At 36.1% G+C, this 22,928-nt stretch overlaps 1 protein-coding gene and 1 pseudogene across 4 annotated transcripts in view; both read right to left on the bottom strand.

The window, feature by feature from the left end:
• Positions 1-22,928, bottom strand: part of WNK3 (WNK lysine deficient protein kinase 3) — a 159,596-nt gene that overhangs the window by 14,351 nt on the left and 122,317 nt on the right. For all 4 annotated transcript variants that reach the window (XM_077889328.1, XM_077889327.1, XM_077889329.1 and 1 more), the window contains exons 13-21: positions 20,264-20,380; positions 18,886-19,041; positions 18,753-18,804; positions 17,351-17,488; positions 16,034-16,977; positions 11,681-11,771; positions 11,009-11,139; positions 9,877-10,499; positions 6,761-6,972 (exon numbers count right to left, since the gene is read on the bottom strand). In XM_077889328.1, the coding sequence (XP_077745454.1) occupies positions 6,761-6,972; positions 9,877-10,499; positions 11,009-11,139; positions 11,681-11,771; positions 16,034-16,977; positions 17,351-17,488; positions 18,753-18,804; positions 18,886-19,041; positions 20,264-20,380 (2,464 nt within the window). The remainder of the gene's footprint in view (positions 1-6,760; positions 6,973-9,876; positions 10,500-11,008; positions 11,140-11,680; positions 11,772-16,033; positions 16,978-17,350; positions 17,489-18,752; positions 18,805-18,885; positions 19,042-20,263; positions 20,381-22,928) is intronic.
• Positions 4,503-6,566, bottom strand: LOC144308258 (Y-box-binding protein 1 pseudogene; annotated as a pseudogene).

Genomic DNA, 22,928 nt, shown 5'->3' with positions numbered 1-22,928 from the left:
GTCCATTACTTCTTATAAAAAATAAGCACTCTAGATAGGGTTTTTTTCTAAAGATTTTACCTATAAATCTTTAAAAAATAATCTTAGCAACAAAAAAAAATCTTAGCTTCCATTTAAGGAAATTAGAGAAAGGGGCAAAATAAAAACAAGGCATGGGTAAGGAGAAGAGAATATGAAGAGCAGAAATCAATGCAAATTAAAACAGGTAAACAATAGAGAAAATCAATAAAAGCAAACACTGGATCTCTTTGAAAAGATCAACAAAATTGATAAGCCTTTATCAAGACTGACAGGAAAAAAGAGAAGACAAAAATTACAAATATCAGAAATAGGTGATGTTACTACAGGTTTCCAAGAGCTTGAAAAGGTAATAATAAACTCTAAACACAAAGATTGAACAACTTAGATGAAATGGACCAAGCTTCAAAACCTACAAACTACCAAAACTTACTCAACACAAAAAGTATAAACTGAAAAGTCCCACAACTACTATTAACTAATTTGAATTTGTAGTGAAAAATGTCCTAAAATAGTAATCTCTGAGCCCAACTGGTTTCATTGGAAAATTCTTCCAGTTAAAGAAGAAATAAGCTCTTTCAGATAATAGAAAAAGAGAAAAGAGAAGGACTTCAAAAATGCAGAGTAAGGGCCTAAGGTGAATGTGTTTTTTTTTTTAAGATTTTATTTATTTATTCATGAGAGACACAGAGGGAGAGGCAGAGACATAGGCAGAGGGAGAAGCAGACTCCCCATGGGGACCCCGATGTGGAATTTGATCACAAGACTCTGGGATCATGACCTAAGCCAAAGGCAGACACTTTATCACTGAGCCACCCAGGTGCCCCAGTGAACGTGCTCTTTAAGATAATAAAAATATGGGCAAAACAGCTCACACCAACCATTTCAGAACTCTGACAATTATCCAAAGACACAGAATGAAATAAAAATCATTTATCCAAGACAAATTACTGAGGTCTGTGACATTTTTAACTTTTGGCAATTCCCATCCCTGCTCTTCCTCAGCTCAGTGTTATGATAGCCAAAACCCAGCAGCAACTGCAGACAATAGAGACTAGACCTCTTTTTGAGTTCCTTTAAAAGTACCAACCCCAGAGCACAGTCAATATTGTGTCTAAACTTGCAACAACCTAAAAAATAAATCTCTATTCTTAAAGTGCGGTGGATATTTGGTTTCATTTCAGAGCTCAGGTCAGCCCAGGCAGGCTGGGTATGGGGAGTGGGGTTGGGTAGGGAGCTACCTCCAGGGCATTACTGAAACAACAGGAAAGTACTGGCAACACCTTAGATGCAGAAGGCTGTGATTCAGTTGGGGCAAACTAGAGGCTGCCCTAAAATTTTAAAAATTCTAGGATAGTTAGATGACCATAGGAAACTTTCAAAACCCCTGACATATTCCTAGGAATATAAATGTCTGGCATGCCAAGAAAGACCCGAGAAAGGAGAAAGTACCACTCAGTTCTGGCTGAACTTCAGTTCCTGGCAAGCAGAAAATTATTTCAAAAGTTGTCTTAGAAAGTGAAGCTTGAAAGTGTGCCTTCTCATAGAGATCCCCTTGGCAAAAACATCCAGATGAGGCATTTAATGAAAACTTCTGAAAACTCGTTGGTTCACCACTAAATGTACTGGCCCACTGTCCACATGTGAACATCAGCATGCCAGACTTAAAAATAAAAACAATTTTTTTAAAGTTGCAAAGAATTCAATGGCCATACACCGCAGGGGATATAGAGTAGTGTTGGAAACTCAGTAAACAAATAAGCAGCAACAAGAAAATACAATAATAAACAAACAAACAAAATGGGAAAGAGGGTGGAAGAATCTGATACCAGAGTTGTTACAATATTTTACCTATGATGTCCAGTTTTTATCACAAAACTAAGAGACATTCAAAGAAAGAAGAAAGTATACCACATATACAGAAAAAAGTCAGGAAAATATCCTGAAGGGGGCCTAGATTTTGGTCTTGGTAGACAAAACCTGTATTTGAATTTTAGGAAACTATGCCTAAAAGTTTAAAGTATGATATCTGTATCTCACATCAAATAGAGATTATCAATAGAGATAGAAATTATTTATAAAAATATAAACTCTGGAGTTTAAAAGTATAATAATTGAAATAGAAAAATTCACTACAGTGGTTCAACAACAGATATGAGAGGGCAAAAGATAGAATCAATCAATAAGATTGATTAATGGAGAAATCCACTCGAGAAACAGTAGGAAAAAGGAGTAAAAAATAAACAGTGCCTTAGTCACCTGTGGAATACCATCAAGCATAAGATGTGCATAATAGAAAAAAAAATCAATGATAAAAAATATCAATGAGAGCTATACCTATACATATCATAATTAAACTGATGAAAGTTCATGTGTTTAGGTATGGATCTTGCTGTGTTTATTCTAGAGAAAGTAGAAAAAGAATAGTAAACTCAAAGCAAGCACAAGGAAGAAAATAATAAAGATTACAGTGGAAATAAATAGAGAAAAGCAACAGAATCAATGAAACCTTTTTTGAAAAGATCAGTAAAACTGACAAACTTTTAACTAGACTGACCAAAAAAAAAAAGAGATCCAATTACTAAAATTAAAAATGAAAGGAGGGACATCACTACAAATCTTCCAGAAATACAGAGGATAAGAGAATACTATTAACTACTGTATGCTGACAAATTAATTTAGATGAAAGGGTCAGATTTCTATAAAATTACACTAAAGAGAAAATTTTAATAGAGCTATATAATAAGCAAAGAGATTGAATTAGTATTTTAAAAACTCCCAACATAGAAAATGAAGGCCCAGATGGCTTTACTGTTTAATTCTACCAAACATTTTAGGAAGAATCAACACCAATCCTCTATAAATCTTTCTACTTCTAACAAACAGGAAAGAAAAACTGATAAAAGACTTGAGCAGGCACTTCATCAGAGGATATATGGATCACAAATAGGCACAAGAAAAAAATGTTCAACATCCCTAACCATTAGGGAAATGAAAACTAAAACGACTATGTTATACCACCATATACCTATTAGATTGGCTAAATAAAATATACTGATAATACCAAGGGCTGAAGAGCATCCAGAGAAACTAGAAGTCCCATATAGTGCTCATGGGAATGGAAAATGATATGACTGTTTAGGAAAACAGTTTCGCAATTTCTTAAAAATTTTCTATATATATGTACCATATGACTCAGCAATCTTCTGTTTTATCCAAGTGATCTGAATACTTATATTCACTCCAAAAGCTATACATGAATACTTACAGTGGCAGTTTCATTTGTAAAACCCAAGATGGGAAACAACATAAGTGTCTCTCAACAGGATAAAGAAGCTGTGGTACATCCATACCACAACATATTATGCAGCAACAAAAAGGAATAAGTATTATAACATAAAATAATTTGAAGAATCTCAAGGAGAATATTCTGAGTCAAAAGAAGCCAGTCTCAAAAGACCTGTTTTTACCATGAGATTACTTGCCTCTGGCTATAGTTGACTAGAAAGAAGTGGTATAGTGTAAGTGTCTGACAATCAGCTTTTCTGATTGTAATGCATGCACCTGATGTTAAGCTGTTGATTTTTGAGGCATTCATTTCAAAGACATCCATTTCCAATAAACACATGGCCAGCTACACAACTAGATAAAAAGCCAGTCTACCCCACCCATGAGAATCCCCTTTTAAAAAGTCTGGGTTGACCTAGGTAACTAATCACTTGAGTGACCCCATTTTTCCTTTCCTGTGCTTTTATTCCTGCTCTTATTAAAACATAAGAGCAAATTCACCAATAAAAAGTGAACCTGAAAAATCCCTGGCACCCTACCCTCAACCCAACAAAAGCAGAACTCAGGTCTGCTTGTGGACCCCAGGCATATCGTGTACCCTCCAGGTCCCATGAATAAACTGCTTTTTCAAAGTTCCCTGATGGCTGCTGCATCTTGTAATCAAACCATAGATTAGTGACTAACATCCATACCAACATAACACAAATTTATCATCTTATAGTTCTGTAGGTTAGAAGGCAATCATGGGTCTCACTGAACTACAATTTAGGTGTTGGTAGGGATGCATTCCTTCTGGAGGCTCTAGAAAAGATCTGTTCCCCAGCCTTTTCCAGCTTTTAGGGGCAGCCTGAATTCCTTGGTTTGTGCTCCTCTTCTTTTGTCTTCTTTTATTTTTTTTTTTGTTATTATTTAAGACCTTTATTAATGGGTGCTTGCTGTTTGTTGACTTTTTTTGAAAAAAATCAAGTTGTAAACTTTTATTACAAATTAAAAATGAGGTTCTTAAAAAAATCTCAACTTGACCAGATATGAAACAATTTAAAAACCTTTAAAGGTGTATTGAGAAAAACCAGGCTTTAAAAAAAAACCACGCTTATCATTACCAAAAAGAGACATCTTTAGGTAAAAATAATAAAAAAAAACCCATGCTGCATAAATAATGCAGATAGTTCTATTTATCTGGTCAGTGGGCAAAAAGCAAGCACTTACTTAAGGTCTTCAGCTCCAATCTTTTGTTCATTTCTTATTGCTGGAATTTCATCTTCATTTTTTCATATTGGATTACTCAACCGGATGATGGTAGAGATGGTAAACTGGCATTTACTCAGCCTTGCCCTGCTCAGCCTCGGTAGCAGACGAATTCTCAGCTGGTGGAACGGCTGCTTTGGTCTCTTTACCATCTTGTGGTTTAGGGTTTTCTGGGCGTCTGTGGTGGTAATTGAGGTTGCCGCGGTACTGACATTGAGGTGGCTGCTGACCTTGGGTCTCATCTCCTTGATTTTCCTTATCTTCCTCATTGCCATCCTCTCTAGGTTGTCTTTGGTGAGGAGGACCCCTACAGAATTGTGGTCTATAACCTCGATACATATTCCATCTCACTGGTCTACCTTGCTCTGCTGCACCCTGGTTGTCAACACCTTCCATCACTTCTTCCTGCACAGGAAGGTTGGAATACTGTGGTCGATGCCCATAGGGTCTCTGCATGTAATAAGGTGGGAACCGTTGCCTGTGGTAGGGCCAGTGCTGTTGGGCCTGGCCTTCAGGAGCACTTTCTGATCCCTCGTTCTTTTCCCCACTCTCACTATTCTGGTAATTCTGCTGGTAATTGCGTGGAGGACCCCTGCAAGGTGGATAGCATCTATGATGGTTACAGTCTGCTGCATATTTACTGCCTTGCACTGGAACTCCACCAAGGCCTGTAATGTTTGCTGCCTCCACACCCTTTTCTCCTTCAACAACATCAAACTCCACAGTCTCTCCATGTCCTACACTGCGAAGGTACTTCCTGGGGTTATTCTTCTTTATGGCAGTCTGGTGTATACACCTTCCTTGGTGTCATTCCTGTTGATGAAACCATATCTGTTTCTTACACTGAACCATTTTACTGTTCCCAAAACCTTTGTTGCAATGACCTTTTTGTCCCTGCCGGCAGGTGCGGCTGATGTGAGGCCACTGCTTCCCATGGTGCCAAGCTTGGTATTTGCAGCGCTGAGGGCGGGGGTGGCGGGTGGCTGCTGGGTCTCTGCCTCGCTGCTCGTGGTCACGGTGATGGTGACTGGGGCCGGCTGCCGGGGTGTGATGGTAACTAGGCTCCTCCCGGGGTGTGATGGTAACTAGGCCGGCAGCGGTGGTAGGGCTGCTCAGGGCTCTCTGGGGTTAGCTCTCTGTTCCTGCTACTGATCGAACTTCTCTCTTCTTTTTTTTTTAAGATTTATTTATTTATTTATTGAGAGAGAGAGAGAGAGGCAGAGACACAAAAGAAGCAGGCTCCATGCAGGAAGCCCGACGTGGACTCGATCCCAGGTCTCCAGGATCACGCCCCGGGCTACAGGCAGTGCTAAACTGCCTGCGCCACCAGGGCTGCCCACAAACTTCTCTTTTATCTTCAAATCCAGCAATGTTACATCTGTCTGCCACTGTTCCTCTCCTCACATCTTTTCTTTGACCCTCTTTTCTCTCTTTCACTTTAAAGGGCCCTTGTGATTACATTTGACCCACCCGGATAATCCAGTATACTCTATTTTAAAGTCAGTTTATTATCAAACTTAATTCCATCTACAACCTCCATTCCCCTTTGCTACATAACCAAATGTAGTCACAGGTTCCAAGAATTTGCATAAGGACATGTTTGAGGGCTGTTATTCTGTCTACCACAAATTCTGTTGAGATCTCACATATATCCTTATGGTTCACCGTCAACCTCCACTTGACTATGCACATGTAACGAAGAAGTCTGATTCAATTAACAACTTCTTCATTAAGTAGAGACTGATCCTCTTTTTTCAAATCAAATAAGTACATTTTTCTAATATTCTCATAAATAATAAATGATGATCTCTACATCACATAGAATATGGCTGTAATTTTAAGATTGTCTTTGTTACCTAGAAATTCCTCAACAAACTCCAAATGCAAACCCACAGTTCCCACTGACTACTAACATTTCAAAAACTATGTGGGGGATTGATGTTGGGCTTCCAGGTGTTTGTTTTCCAAGTAAAAACATAAAACACACTCACCTGCTCTCCAAAATCTATCATCTGTCCTTACCATTATTTCATAAAAGAATATTTAATATCAAAAAGGTAGAAAAGAATCTGAGGATAATGTGTACTTCTTTAAAGCATCTTAGCTTAATAAGAAATAAATTATAAAAATAAATATATTATCATAATATTTCTAATTTTGCTGATCTTTGACCATGTTTTTTAAATCACTTTTAAGACCAATTTACCTGCAGCAGCTGCACCACTGTCCACTTGTGTCAAGGACTGGGGGCGGCTACGAAGTTTGCTTTTGAAAGATCTTGGTCTACGTGGTGATGAAGGTGGCTGAGGAACCTCTGATGACTGGATTTTGCTATCTTTAATTGCCCGAAGGCGTTCATAGAGCTCCTGCAGCTCCTTATTCTGCTGGGTTTGAAGATTTACCACCTCCTGAATGTGTCTAAATGAAAATCATGCAGAAAGCATTTTAATAGCACTGGCACCATATAGATGATCCAAGAAACTCTATGTCAATACAAGTAAAGTTTAACAAGGAACTTAGATTAAGAATGTGAAAATACAGAATATTCACAATTTTAGGATGGGATATGCCTTCCTAAACACATTAAACTAATCAGACACTAAGGAAAAAAAGTGAACAAATTTGACAAGAACAAATTTCTAAAACTTCAATATAGTGAAAGAGAATAAAATAAAATTTAAAGTCACATAATATTGATAATGTTAACCTTTATTATATGCTGCAAATATAAATAACAAAATATTTGCAACATATAGTAAAAGGTTACTATTCAGAATATACAGATAGTTCCTAAAAATCAATAAGAAAACAAGAAACAACCTTATAGGGAAAAAGGGGAAAGAATATATGAAGGCAACTCCAAAGAGGAGGAAATAAAAGGAGCCAATAAATATGAGATGATGTTCAACTTCACTATTAATTAGGAGACTACAATTATTTCTTAAGAAATATTTTTAGTTCATCTGCTTGGAATAAAAGTAAAAGGATCAATAATATCCAGTCCAATGTTGTTAAGTAGGAAAAAAGGTACTATCATGTATATGTATTTTTAAGTAATCTCTATGCCCAACGTGGGGCTGGAACTCATGATCCTACAATCAAGAGTCACATGCTCTACTGACTGAGCCAGCCAGGGACCCCACTTTCACATATATTTGTTTGGTGTATAAAATGGTATAGCTACCTTGGATAACAATTTAGCAGTAGCTATCAATTTAAAGTGTACAAACCTTTTAACCCAGAAATTCTACTTTTAGGGATCTATCCCACAAAAAATATGTAAGTATGTAAAAATAGAAGGATGTTTACTTCAACATTATTTACATAAGCAAAACATGGAATAAAGCTGAAATGTGTATTAATGATGGACTAAAAAACTTTAAATGACTAATGTATGGAATAAAGATTATTTTTGCAAATATGTATATATATATATAAGCAATAATGTTAAATAAAAAACTACATAATAACATGTATATTATGACCTCACTTTTATAAAATACAAATGTATATATTTGTGAATGCATAGAAAAATGACAGGCAAGATATATACCAAACAATTCATAGTGGTTGCCTCTGAGAAAGGAGATTGGGGCATGAGAAGTAAGAGATTGATTTGTGTGTTTTCTTACTGTTGCGATATTATGATTTATATTAAAATATATACATTTGGTCTTTATCCCTGTTCCTGGAATACAGCTCCTAAAACCCTAGTAATCTCCTGAGCTATAAAGGATTAAGAGAATCTTCTATTTTATCATTTTTTTGTTAAAGATTTTATTTATTTATTCATGAGAGACACAGAGAGGCAGAGACATAGGGAGAGGAGAAGCAGGCTCCATGCAGGGACCCAGGATGCTGGGATCATGCCCTTAACCAAAGGCAGATGTTCAAATGCTGAGCCACCCAGGAGTCCCAGGAGAATCTTTTATTTTAATATTTGGTCTGTTGTCCTCAAATAGCTTCAGTTCCAAAGTAACTCTGGAGTGATAGAGGTGAAAGGAATCTTATTATTTGTAACAAGCCCCTTGGAATCACACCTAAGTTTATATAAATGCACTAACTTGGGGCGCCTGGGTGGCTCAGTGGTTGAGCGTCTGCCTTTGGCTCAGGGCATGATCCCAGGTCCTGGGATCAAGTCCCACATCAGCCTCCCTCTATGTCTCTGCCTCTCTCTCTGTGTCTCTCATGAATAAATAAATAAAATCTTTTTTAAAAATGCACTGGGACGCCTGGGTGGCTCAGTGGTTTAGTACCTGCCTTTGGCCCAGGGCATAACCCTGGAGTTCAGGGATTGAGTCCCGCATTAGGCTCCTTGCATGGAGCCTGCTTCTCCTCTGCCTATGTCTCTGCCTCTCTCTCTCTCTCTCTCTCTCTCTCTCTCTGTCTCTCATGAATAAATAAATAAAATCTTTTTAAAAAATGTACTAACTTTTAAACAGCCCCTAAGGATGGGGGCTGATTGCCAGGAGACCCAACCAAGTGATTAGGGAGAGGGACTTTCAGCCCCTCCCACTATCCCTCTGGGGAGGGGTTAGAAGGTAGAGATTCAATTAATCACCAATGGCCATTAATTTAAATCAATAATACCTACTATAATGAAGCTTCCATAAAAATCCCTTAACTATAGGGTTTGGGGAGCTTCCAGGTTGGTAAATAAATGAAAGCTGGGAGAGTGGCACTCCCAAGAGGGCATGGAAGCTCCATGCCCCTTCCCCTATATCTTGCCATCTGGTTGTTCCTCAGTTGTGTCCTTTTATAATAAACTGATGATCTAGTAAGTAAACTGTTCTTTCTGAGTTCTGAAAGCTGTTCTAGTAAATAACTGAACCCAAGGAAGAGCTTGTAGGAACCTTTGATTTACAACAGGTTGGTCAGAAGCATACGTAGTACTACCTGGACTTATGATTGGCATCTGTGGAACTGAGACCTTAACCTATAGATCCGATGCTATCTTTGTAGTTTTCAATCATCAAAAATTCCCAATCATTAAAATGTCACCAATTGTGGGGCACCTGGGTGGTTCAGTCAGTTAAGTGTCTGACTTTTGGCTCTGGTTCAGGTCATGATCTCAAGGTTTTGAGTTAGAGCCCTGTTCTGGGCTCCACTTTCAGCACGGAGTCTGCTTGAGATTCTTTCCCCTCTGTCCCTTCCCTGCTCACTCTCCCTCTCTCTCAAATAAGTAAATAAATATTTTTTTAAATGTCACCAATTGTAAATTAGCTATCAAATACTTAATTCTATAAAACTCCAGGCAGATTTGTGATAAAAGAGAAACAATCAAAAAAAAAAAGAGAGAGAGAGAGAGAGAAACAATCTTACTTTTCTCGTAATCTTTGAAGCTCTGCCTTCAAATCCTCATCCTCTATTTCTGACTCATCATCACTGCTCATTGGAGAAGATGGCGAATAGAAGAGTGAGCTCTGTATTTGAGCACAGGCTTTTTCTTCACGGAGTGGTAAGCACTGACCACTCTCTGGACCAGTGTTTGCCACTGACTTCCCTCTGACAGCAAGAGTGGCTGAAAATTCACTATCAGAGCTTGGCTGTTTCCCAGCAATAAGTATCTCTCTCTCTTTAAGCAACAATTCAAGTCCAGAATGCACACTACTTTCCGTGGCTGAGTTTTCCCCCAATTCTTTTTCTGGGGTCATTGAAGATACATCAGCTTCATGAGCTGTGCTGAAAGATGTGAGGTTGTCACCTTGTTTGAGAATTTTTTTATCTTCTTTAAAGGTTTCATGAAGAACTCGTAACTTCTGAGAAGGAAGTGAAGTTTGTGGATTGTGTGTGGCAGGTTCCATTTCCACTAACTGAGACTTTGCCATGTCCGTAAAGGCTAAAACTTCTTCACTAGAATGAGTTGTCAGTTTATTGAATGCTGGTGTGCGTTCTATTCCAAAAGATGTCACTTTCACTGACTGTTGCTGAGGAACTGTAATCACCTGAGAAACAAAAAGGCAAAAGTGGCTGGTTCTGTCTAACCAAAGAGTAAACCCACAAAGAAATTCAATATCAAAATATGGCACAGACAAGTGGATGTACACACATTGATAATATCCAAACTTAAAATCCCATCTATAATTCCCATTTTCAAAGTCTTTCACTCGGGCTCCTTGGGTAAAGAGAGTGGGCTTCATGTTACTCAAATAAAATACTACAATTTAAAATTTTTGATAATTCAAGTTGCTGAGATTCTAAAGGACAAGAAATAGATTTATAAAAAAGATGATCCAACCACCCACTGAAAAATGATAACTCATTTCTGTGCTCTTTTCCAGCTACTAAAATTACTTCTTTAGACTTGCCTCTACTGGAAGGCTACGAAAGGTAACGGGCTGTGTATAAGGGGAAAAAATTAAATATGACAATAATCTACATCTAAGATAAATATCCTCTAAATACCAAGATCTTCAATGCCCGTGTAGATAAAGATTCAACCAAAGACACAAACCTGGAATCGACCCCGCTGAAATGATCCACTCATTGCTTTACATCTACTCAAAGCCCTAGTATCAGCTGTGGACTCTCCTGTCAGAGGAATGGGATCAGGACCAACTGCTGATCTCCTATCTTCTGTTTCCACTGCAAGTTTTATGCAATTGTAAGCAGAAAAGAGAAAATTGTTTGTTAAGACTAAATTTGTTTATATTACCAAAAAAATGAAGAAATGTAGAAAAAGCTTAACCCTGCTAGATAATTAAAAAGTGTTAATGTAATAAGCAACATTGTAGAAGTCCCTAACTCAAAATCAGACATTGTAAGACTTATCCCGAGACTTAGTATCTACATGAAATGAGTAACTATAAAATCAAATTAGTTACAAAAGGAAAATGGCAATGACATTAATGGGACATGTCACATACATGGGCTATGTGGAAAAAGTGGTTAAGATCTGTATATGAACAAACAAACAACAACAAAAAAAAGAAGTAAATGAAAAGTGATGTTACCTAGTCTATGTCCCTGACTGTAAGCACACTACCTTGACGGACTTTTGATCTCTTGAAAAAGCTGGTTGACTGCCGTAGCCTGTATGCCCAGCTTTTTAATTTGCGAGTCCAGGATTTCTTGCTAATAGGATTTTTGAGACTAGGACAAGTAAAGCTTAGGCCAAAATATCCACCTCCTGTCTGCAGATGAATGGCTCCACCGCTTGACACAGCAGCAGGATAGGCCTCTGGATCTCCTGGAAGTGAAGCATCTGGAGACATCTCCTAATGGAGACAAAAAGAGAAAAACCAAAATGGTAATAATTTGTATAAGGTGAAGCAGTTGTGTACACCACTGGAGTTTCTTGCATGGACTAATGAATGAGTAAGCATAAATAAAATGCTATATATATTTACATATCAGAGTGCATCTGAAATAGTCAACTTCTAGGAATTAATCCTTTCCTTTTCTTTAAAAATATTATCTGAACTTCAGATAAATAAAGAGCAGAATATTAATCTTCCACCCTAGAATATTTTCCATTATAGCAACTTTGAAAACTGAAGATTAAAATTTAAGTTATTTCCTTCATAAACTTCATTTAATAAAAATGGTTACTGAAACCCTATGCTCTTAAAATGAAACTTTCATTTATGCTCATATTTGTGAGAGTTAAAGATGCCTAATACACATGATAACATAGAAAAACAAGATATCTAGGCATTTAGATTTGTAGAGAAATCTTACCAAATTGAATTTCTTACTTTATGTAAGCACACAGAAATTTACAATGGGCCTCAAAATTATTTCAAATTCTTGCTCTAAAAATTGTTAACATCAGGCCATAGTTGGCTATAAAATCACTCTCCTCTTCTTGTCTTCCTACCTCTCCCAACATGTCAGAATTAACTGCTGTATTCTGAGTACTTTAATAATAAATCCTCCATAATAATTAATACAAAAAATACTCACTTTTGAGAAACATGAAACTAGAATTTGAGCTCCACAAAAAGAGATCCTGACTTACTCACTGAATGGGAGAGTAAACTGGTTGGCGTACCACAGAAAGAATAGATAATGCAGTTCTTTCCCTCCCTATCTCTACAAGCAAAAGACAGCAGGGGCATCTGCTCCCAAATAAGAGTGGTGAGAGGAAAATGTGGCCAAATCAGCAATGTAGGAAGGAGACAACTTCCACAAGGAAGGAAAAGCACTTCTATCTTTGAAGACTATTAAGCCACCCTCCTGGCAGCATTTGGAGAAAAATTATAATATTCAGAGCCAAAAAACATGTCCCATGCCTTTCCCACAATTACCAGAGGAAGGCTACAATAATTATATATAGCATTTAGAGAGACAAACAAAGAATCTTAACAGGGGAAAAAGAAGAGTACACAACTAAGAATCATCAAATGTGGGAAATTGATACTATAAGAAAATACTAGGGGCACCTGGCTAGTTCAGTCAGTGGAGCATATGACTCTTGATCTCAGGATTGTGAGTCCACACTGCGTGTGGAGCCTGCATAAAAAGTAAGTAAATAAAAATTTTTAAAAAGAAAGCAAGCACTAAATTCAACAAGAAGAAGAAGAATAGCCAATAACACAGAATAAGACTTTAATTAATCTCTAGAAAAATGTGTGAAGATAATACAAACATAAGAAAAATAATGAACTATAGTTACTGGAAATTAAAAATGTAATCCTTAGGGTGCCTGGGTGGCTCAGTGGGTTAGGTGTCCAACTCCTGATTTTGGCTCAGATCATGATCTCAGGGTTGTGAGATCGCATCCTGCATTGGGCTCCAGGCTGGGTGTGGAGCCTGCTTGAGCTTCTCCCTCTCCTCTGCCCTTCTCCCTGCCCCTTTCTTAAAAAATGATAAAAGTAAAAATAATAAAAATGAAAAAACAAAAATAGAATCCTTGACATAAAAAATAGCTGAACAGGAAATTGGAAACAGCTTAAAAATTGAGAAATTCTCTACAAAAAGCAGAAGGACAAAGAGATGGAAAGCATGCAATGAAAAGTTAATAGATAAGGAAGTGAAGAAATAAACTATCTCTTTTTGCAGACAATATGATCTTATGTATTATACATATAATCCTAAATAATACACAAATTCAGCAAAATTGAAGGATACAAAATCAACACTTCAAAATTGGTTATACTTTATACAATAGCAATGAAAAATCTGAAAAGGAAATTAAGAAAACAATTCCATTTATAATAACAACAAAGAATAACAATGGTGCTGGAACAACTAGACAGTCAGATGCAAAAGAATAAGGTGAACTCTTATTTCACACAATATATATATATAAAAACTAACTCAAAATGACCCTGCCACGTATACTTAATCAAGTGTGAAACAAACAAAAGGCATTTTTGGACTTTAAAAAAATAGTCACCCATACAACATACCTAAAAATATTACTCATAGAAGCATTTCAGGGGGGGAAAGGGAATTCTAGGACACCAGAAACAGTTAAGACTGATCCAGATGTAGCAGTGGACACTTTAAAAGAATCTATTTGACCTTGACATTTGAAAGAATATCCTCTGAGCAACAAAATTTAAATGACAGAAAAGTCTATTTCATTTCCTGTGCTTTTAATCATATTACATCATCAGATACACATATAATCATAATATAAATGTTGTTTATTGATCTTCAATTCTTCAAATCAACCTACAGACAAAGCACAACCAGTGTTACAGAAAAAAATGTAGATGTTATAAACTTTGCCAGTGTTAAAAAGTAATACAAGTAATAAAAATTGGGAGATGTATGGGAAAGAAGAGGAAAGGGAAAATACAGTAATTTCTTCACTCTTCACAGCTGTGAATTATTAGGTATTATCTAAAATTATTACATCAAAAAATAGATGAATAAGTATATTATTTACAAGTTATTAATGCCAATGGCCTCAAGAATTAAAACCAAGAACTTAACAGTGTTTGTGGAATAGGATGGGGTATTAGAAGTTGTTAACATAATTACTTTAAATTTTTTATCCTTCTGAATTGCTTTCCTGTTTATATATTAATTGCATAATTTAAAATTACTAGTTTATAACAATATAAATATTTGTTATATCTATTCAATGGAATATTATGCATTGTTTAAAAAACATAAGTGAAGTGGAACTACATGTACCAACATGGATAAATGTTCATAATTGAAAAAAAATGCAGAACAGCACAAGTATGTAAAGAACCACGTGTATATAAACATATATATCTATGTCTTTGTAAATATGTAATAAGGAAGTATGATTAGGGCACTTGGGTGGCTCAGTTGGCTAAGCATCTGACTTTGGATCAGGTCATGACCTTAGGGGGAATGGAGCCCCAAGTTGAGCTCCCCACTCAGCAGGGAGTCCTCTATCCCTCCCCCCTGCTCATGCTCTCTCTCAAATAAATAAAATCTTTTTTAAAAAATTAACTATGATTACATAAATATTTGTATGTTAATTAAAACCATGTCTGCAAAGATTCATTAATAGTTATATCTATAGGTTTGAAATGGGATGGATTTTACTTTATATACACACATATACTATTTATATAATAATAAAAAGATATAGTGAAGATTTAGAAATGTATCTATAATATACTATAAATGAAAAGGTAACTTTGCAGATCAATATGCATATAGCACACTCCTATTTCTGTAAATAAAAAGTTATAGGTATGTAAACAGATCTGTGTAAGCATAAGAAGGGTAAGTACCAAATAGTGGATAAATGCCAGATAGTTGTTATCTCTGTAACAACTTAAAAAACCTTCAAAAAATACCATAAGATTTCACTTATATGTGGAATCTAAGAAACAAAACAAACAAACTGGGGCAGGGCAAGAGGAAAACCAAGAATCAGACTCTTAAAACTATAGTGAACAAACATATGGTTACCAGAGGGTGGTGGATAGGCTATGAGGATTAAGGAGGGCATTTGTGATAACACGGGGTAATGTATGCAAGTGCTGAATCACTATATTGTACATTTGAACTAATATTATACTCGATGTTAACTGGAATGTAAATAAAAACTTAATAAATAAACCATTTTTTTCAAAATAAAACCCACCAAACAAGATTAACCTTAAACCATGAACTTTTAAGAAAGGAAATGGATAACAGGCACTTTTAAGTGGAAATCTAAAAGTCAGTTCTTCCTACCCACTAAAACAATCTACAAATCAGCCCTATTACACTATTTTGCCACTAATACAAAAAACAAAACAAAAACAACAACAACAACAAAAACACCCACATACACACACACAAAAACAAAACAAAACAAAATAAAAACCCATCTGTGCAAGTTCTTAGCTAATTCACCAGAGGGCTCTCTCACCAAATACTTATGTCATCTCTTTCTAGAAATTGTAGGCATCTGCAGCTTAAGCCTTGGCTTTCTTAAATACCTGTGACCTCAGAATCTTGTGACATAGACAATTTCATTTCAAAGGATAGAACTTTAGAAAACAAGGAATTTCTTTAAAAGAGTAAGGGTAAGAAATCGATTAGAAAGAATAATACTTACATGTAAACATAATTCGCTGGGTATAGAAGTTATCACATTCAGGTCCCTTTTGAATACTGATATGTTAGCAGGCTGACTTGCAGCCACATTGAACAGAATCTTAGAGCCTGTCTGCTGAAAATTAGGGGACTGTGCAGGACTATCTTGAAGTCCACTGTGGCTGATGCCTATGACTTCTGGCACTGGACATGAGAGCGTATCTTCAGCAGAGGAAGAAAATGGAGAGTCTATGCTTTGGGTATCCTTCTGACTCTCAGGATAGATGCTAGATATGCTATGCTCCTGATAGAGCAAGTTTCTTAACTTTTCATCCAGAGTTTTAATTCGGTTGTCTGCAAACTCCATTTTTGGAGGTCTTTCCCCTTCTGATTCCAAGACAGCAGTGGGTAGAAGGGCAGTCGGTTCAAGGCCAGGGGTCTGAGTGGGAATGACCATCTTAGGAGAACTTGCTTCAGTGTTCATTGTGGTTTCTCCTTCTTGGGAAATAAACTCTGCATCCATAGATGGCTGCTGCACTACTAAGGACTGAGGCTTTTGATCAGACATAAATGCCAGAGTTGTAAGAGAGTTACCAGCAATCTGAGTTGACTCGCCAGGAGGGACCATAAGTACATCAGCCTGACTGGCAGCTTGGTGACATGGATATACAGGTAGAAATATGCCTGCTTGGTTGGTGAGTCCCTCACATTCAACTGCAACTGCACGAACTGAAGTAGCAGTATAACTTGAACTACTAGTAACTGGTGCCATTATTTGCCTGTCATCTTCCACTTGGTAAAATACAGCTGGATGCTTAGTTTCTACACTGGCATATTCAGAAATCTTACCATCAACTACATCCTTGAGTTCTGACTTGGAGGCAAAAAGTACACGCTGGCATGGATTACTTTCTAGAGTGGGCAGTGTGTCCTGTGATAGTTCCTTATTACTTGTGGTTCTTGGACCTGGAACAATAACAGAGAATAGCTAGGCATATATTAATAAATACAAAGTACAGACTGGTAACCAAACTCAAAGGGGACAAGAGGAGCAAGGGACAAACAAGAACCTGTGTGAGTAAGTCTTATAAATAAGACTCAAAATACACAGAATTCAAACTGTCAAGGAATAAAAACCTCTTATTTTTTTCATAAATATTATAATTTAAAAAATATTAATTTTAAAATGTTTTACATTATACCCTGATAATAACACCTTCAAAAATGCTTATGAAAATTCTCCTAAGAATGAAATACCCATGAACACAAACTAAAGATATGGTAAATATTTTGTGACCCCTCCAAGTCTGGATAAAGTTGGCAGACAATGAACACTTACTAGGAAGTCGAGATAGCCCAGGAACTGTAGACAGGGACTGCTGAAGAGAAGGAGGAGACTGAACCTCACGGTTTCTTATTGTCTGATTGATACAGAATCGCCACCGTCCAACTGGGGATGACTGAGAAGCAGATTCATCTGCAGAAATAATTAGTAAAAATTAATATGCTAAGCAATTTTCAACATGTTTACCCTATTAAGGAAACCAAGTTAAAACATCAATTTGTCTTGTATCTCCATTTCCAACAGCACTGGGATATGTGTAATTTATAAGACCAGACCTCCCAACACTGGCAAATACTCTAAAGAACTAAGCACAAGATATCGTTAGGGAAGGATTTTATAATCTATGAAACAAACATTTTATCAATAGCAATTAGAAGCAGGACACATTTCTGGGAAAAAATGGAAAGCACTTTCTCCAATAAAATCTGTTATCTCCTGTTCTGTATCCTGATTATGATGATGCTTACACAAATCTATGAGTATTATAATTTACAGAACTATACACCAAAAAAAACATCAATTTTACCACATGACAACTTAAAAACAAAGTAAATCCCTACATCTTTACTCCTACATTGTAAACTTGTCAAATAAGTAATTTTTTAAAACTCTACCCTACTTTATTAGTCAGAAATCTGCTCAAATTCCTCCTAACAAGAAAGAACAGCGGAGGACCCTGGCATCCTAACACAAAGTAAGTTTCAGGGTAATGGTATCTGATTTCATGACTCCCACACCACCTGTTGCTTCTTCATGTTGTTATAATTCCTTCACAGGTCCTCATTTGTCTATGGCTCTTCGCCCCCTCCCAGATACTCTAAATATAACCATGACCAGAGCTGAAAAGAATGGAGAGATAAAGTCATCAGAAAAGAAAACAGAAGACCCCATTTTTAGTCCCTGGAAGTTTAGTTAGTATCTGATAATTACAAAAACTTATCAGTGATCACAGCAGAAGTATAACACTAGTGGAAGGAAATCAAAATATAAATGACTATATTAAAACATGAGGCAAACTTAGAACATAGTGATATTAGTTAAGTTCTGTCCATCTCATATTAGTGGTTAAAAAAAAAACCAACTTACCAGTTAAGTTCAAACAGTAAAGCCATTAAAGGTCATCAGTACAGTGACTGCTTTTCTGGTAACATACCATGCAACGACTCAGAAATAAATTAATTGGGTAAAGAACCAACACTTGAAGGAAATCTGGAGAATGGTTTTACTTTTTACGTCTGGGCTTTTTAAAAAGGCCTTTCAAAGTACAGGAAAACCTACATTAATAATTTACTAATTTCCTTTATTGGCTAAAGGAAATGTTTCCCAATGAAGATGTGTAAATTAAAGTTCAAATGTCTTCAAAAACCACATGGTAAATTTTATTAAATATACTTACTGCTGGTTTGAGTGGACGCAGAACTTATCTGTACTTGTTCAGACGATCCTGTCTGAATTAAAAATGAACAGATAAATAAAGAAGTTCCTGATATAGATCTGAGAAGACCTATTTGCTAAACAACTGCTCTTACTTGGCCACTGTTGGGTTCCACAATAATAGAATCAATTCCGATGGCTCTATCTGCAGCAGAGTGGACATGAAGAGTCTCCTGGGCTTGACCTACAATAGCCCTCAGTTCTTCTACAAATTTTTCTTTCTCGCTTTCTAGCACGAAGTTATCTTCAACCTGTCCAAAAGTAAGTCTATTAATTTCAGTTTTCTCAAAATTATAATATTGTATCAATGTTGACTATCGTAAAGAAAAATAAATTAAAATTAATTATTTAGATACAAATGCCACAATAGAATTAAAAACGACCAGCATGGGGCACCTGGGTGGCTTAGTCAATTGAGCATCCAACACTTGGTTTCAGCTCAGGTCATGATCTCAGGGTCATGAGATCAAGCCCTTTGTCAGGCTCTACACTCAGTGGGGAGTCTGCTTGAGATTCACTTACTCTGTCCCTCCCCGTGCTCATGCTCTGGCACTCTCCCTCTAAAAATAAATAAATAAATCTTAAAAAAACAAACCCGACCAGCACTAAAATACCACATAATACATTAAATTATTCTCTTTTTGAGACCACTGCCAATTGTCAGATTGTTACTACCTACCAGCAAAAAAAGCCAGCATTTTAAAAAATATCTTGCATTCTATAAATTATCATTTGAGGAACATAACTGAGACAATCTTTATGATTCCCACTAGATGTCCAAACCCAAACGTTTTTAAGTCACAAAATGAAATATCTCTAAAAGTTATAAAGAATGGCCTGGAGAGAGTTCAGAAGATACTATGTTAAACAAGAGGCAGAACTGACAACATTATTAACTTTTAAAATGCTTAATTCTATTTCTCTAGGAATGCATATCTAAAGAAAACTGGCAGAAACAAAAGCATTATGTACTCTTCCTTCCACCCTTGCTTATCTGCATTTAAAAAGGGCAAAACTACTAACTTAAGACTAACAATTCAAAGAAAATATGAAAACTAAATGAAATGAGCATTAAACATCGATTAGTAAGATGATATATCAGAAACTAACACGTTAGGATTATGTGGCATATACTAAAAACTATTGATACTTAGGCGTTATATCCAAAGATTCTAATTTAATTAGGGACCCAGGCAATGGATTTATTTTAAAAACTCTTAAGGTGACTTTAACATGCAGCCAGGGATAAGTATCACTGACCTAGATAATGTCTTAATAAAACCCCCTCACATGTTAGAAATAAATATATTGGAATGAAAGAAGGTACAGTGACTTAGTTTTGATCATAAGCAGTGTAATTCTGTGCAAATTTTAAAAACTAATGGTACCCCCAAAAAGGTTGCTTTGAATAAATGAGGGGAAAAAAAGAGACAGAATGCTGAAGGGAAGATAATTTGGTTTCATTGTATTTACCATATAGTCTGCAATATCCTCTGGTGCATCACCATCAACATCAAACTTGAAGGTGACCATCTTATTGTTGTGTGTCTCCAGTTGACACTCCACCATATTGTCTCCAGATACCGACACCTGGGCACAAATATTTCACCAATTTAAGAGTCACAATTATTACCTTCTCTTTGCAAATGGACCAAGGAACATGTATGTAGATGAGCTAACATTCAAATATATGGAAAAATAGTTTAAGTTGCTGAGAAGATAAAAAGAGTGCTTTTCCCTATTGAAACACTGCCTTAACACCCATTCTATGAAAATATGAGTTAAATTAGCAAAATATAAATTAGAAATGTGATCCCAGTGGGAAAGAAAAAGGAACACAACTTTTATAAAAAGACAAAAAAGTCAGAAGACTCACTATATTTTTCCAAAATGCAAAGATTGTTCAGTCATCCAAAATTCTCTTAATCCCACAAATTTGCTCTTTAAACAAAAGAAAATGCACCGCTAATGGGGGCAGCCTGTGTGGCTCAGCAGTTTAACACCGCCTTTGGCCCAAGGTGTGATCCTGGAGACCCGGGATGGAGTTCTGCGTTGGGCTCCCTGTATGGAGCCTGCTTCTCTCTCTGCCTGTGTCTCTGCCTCTCTCTGTCTCTCATAAATAAATAAAATCTTTAAAAAAAAGAAAATGCACCGCTAATGGAAATGTATATTGGTCCAACCTTTTGGGACAGCCCATCTATCAATACATATTTTTAAATTTTTTAAATCTTCATACAGTTTCACTAGTTTTATTAATTTATTTTAAATTGAAATATAATTAACATACAGAGTTATACTGAATTCAGGTGTCCAACATACTGATTTAACAATTCCACATGTCACTCAATTGGAACTGGCTCATCAAGGTAAATGTACTCACCATCTGTCACCAAATATCGTTATCACAATGTCACTGACTATATTCCCTTTGCTGTACATACATCCTCCCCAACAAAACGACAAATCCCCAACAAATCCTGCCTGCCAACCACTTTTATTCTTTGTATTAATGAGGTTAGTTTTTTGCTTTTTGTCACTTTTTCACCCATTAATTCTAAGAATGAAGCATTAAAAAGAATCAGGGAGGCTTATAAAGATCTGTGTTCAAAAGTGTTTGCTACAGAGACACACACACAGACAAACAGACAAAAGGAAAGAGAAAGACAAAAATTTAAAGATGACAGACTGGCAGACAAAGAGACTGACAGAAAGAAACAACCTAAATGACAAACAACAGAAAAAATTAAACTAATTACAAAAAATAGAGAAGGAAAATTTCCAAATTCATTCTATGAGGCCAGCATTAACTGGATGCCAAAAGCAGATAAAGAAACTACAGAAAAAAAAAAAAACTAACTATATGCTAATATCCCTGATAAACATGGATGCAAAAATACTAAACAAAATACTACCAAATTGAATCCAACACAATAAAAAAATCATTCACCACAATCAAGTGGAATTTATTCCTGGGATGCAAGGGTGGCTCAATATTTGCAAATCAATCAACATGATACACACATCGACATGAGAAAGGATAAGAACCATATGATCATTTCAATAGGTGCGGCAAAAATATATGACAAAGCACAACATCCTTTCATGATAAAAACCCTCAATAAAATAGGTTTATAAGGAACAAACCTCAACATAATCCATAGATAATATCTATATTATATCCATAGACATATATAATATATACATAGATAATATATCCATAGATAATATCACGCTCAATGATGAAAAATGGAAACCTTTCCCCCCCAAGGTCAGGAAAAATTCAAGGATGTCCATTTTCATCACTTTACTCAACATAGTACTGCAAGTCCCAGCCACAGCAATTAGATGACAAAAACAAATAAAAGGAATCCAAATCGGTAAGGAAGATGTAAAACTTTCATTATTTGCAGATGATGTGGTACTAAATATAGAAAAGCTAAAAAAAAAAAACCCTACTAGAACTGATAAATGAATTTACTAAGGTCGCAGGATAAAACATCAATGGACAAAAATCAGTTGCATTTCAAAACACTAGTGATGAATCACCAGAAAGAGAAAGAAAGCAATCACATTTACAAATGCACCAAAAATAATAAAATACCTTGGAGTAAACTTACCAAAGAGGTGAAAGACCTGTACCCTGAAAACTATAAAATACTGATGAAAGATGAATATGACACAAATAAATGGAAAGATATTCATGCTAATGGACTGAAAGAACAAATATTGTTAAAATGACCATACAACCCAAAGCAATCTATACATTTAACACAAACTCTATCAAAGTAATAACATTTTTCACAGAACCAGAACAAAATGTACTAAAATTTGTATGTGACCACAAGAAACCCTCATTAGCCAAAGCAATCCTCAAAAAGAAAAGCAAAGCTAGAGGTAACACAATTCCGGATGTCAAGTTATACCACAAAGACGTTATAATCAAAACAGTATGGTAATGGCACAGAAACCAACACCCAGATCAACAGAATAGGACAGAAGGCCAGAAATAAATACACAATTATATGGTCAATTAATCTTCAACAAAAGAGGCAAGAATATACAATTGGAAAAAGACTGTCTCTTTGAAAAATAGTGTTGGGTAAAACTAGAGAGCTACAGGCAAAAGACGGAAACTGGA

The sequence above is a fragment of the Canis aureus genome, chromosome X, assembly GCF_053574225.1.
Source record: "Canis aureus isolate CA01 chromosome X, VMU_Caureus_v.1.0, whole genome shotgun sequence".
In the NCBI taxonomy this organism is placed as follows: Eukaryota; Metazoa; Chordata; class Mammalia; order Carnivora; family Canidae; genus Canis; species Canis aureus.
This window is presented reverse-complemented; position numbering and strand designations above follow the sequence as displayed.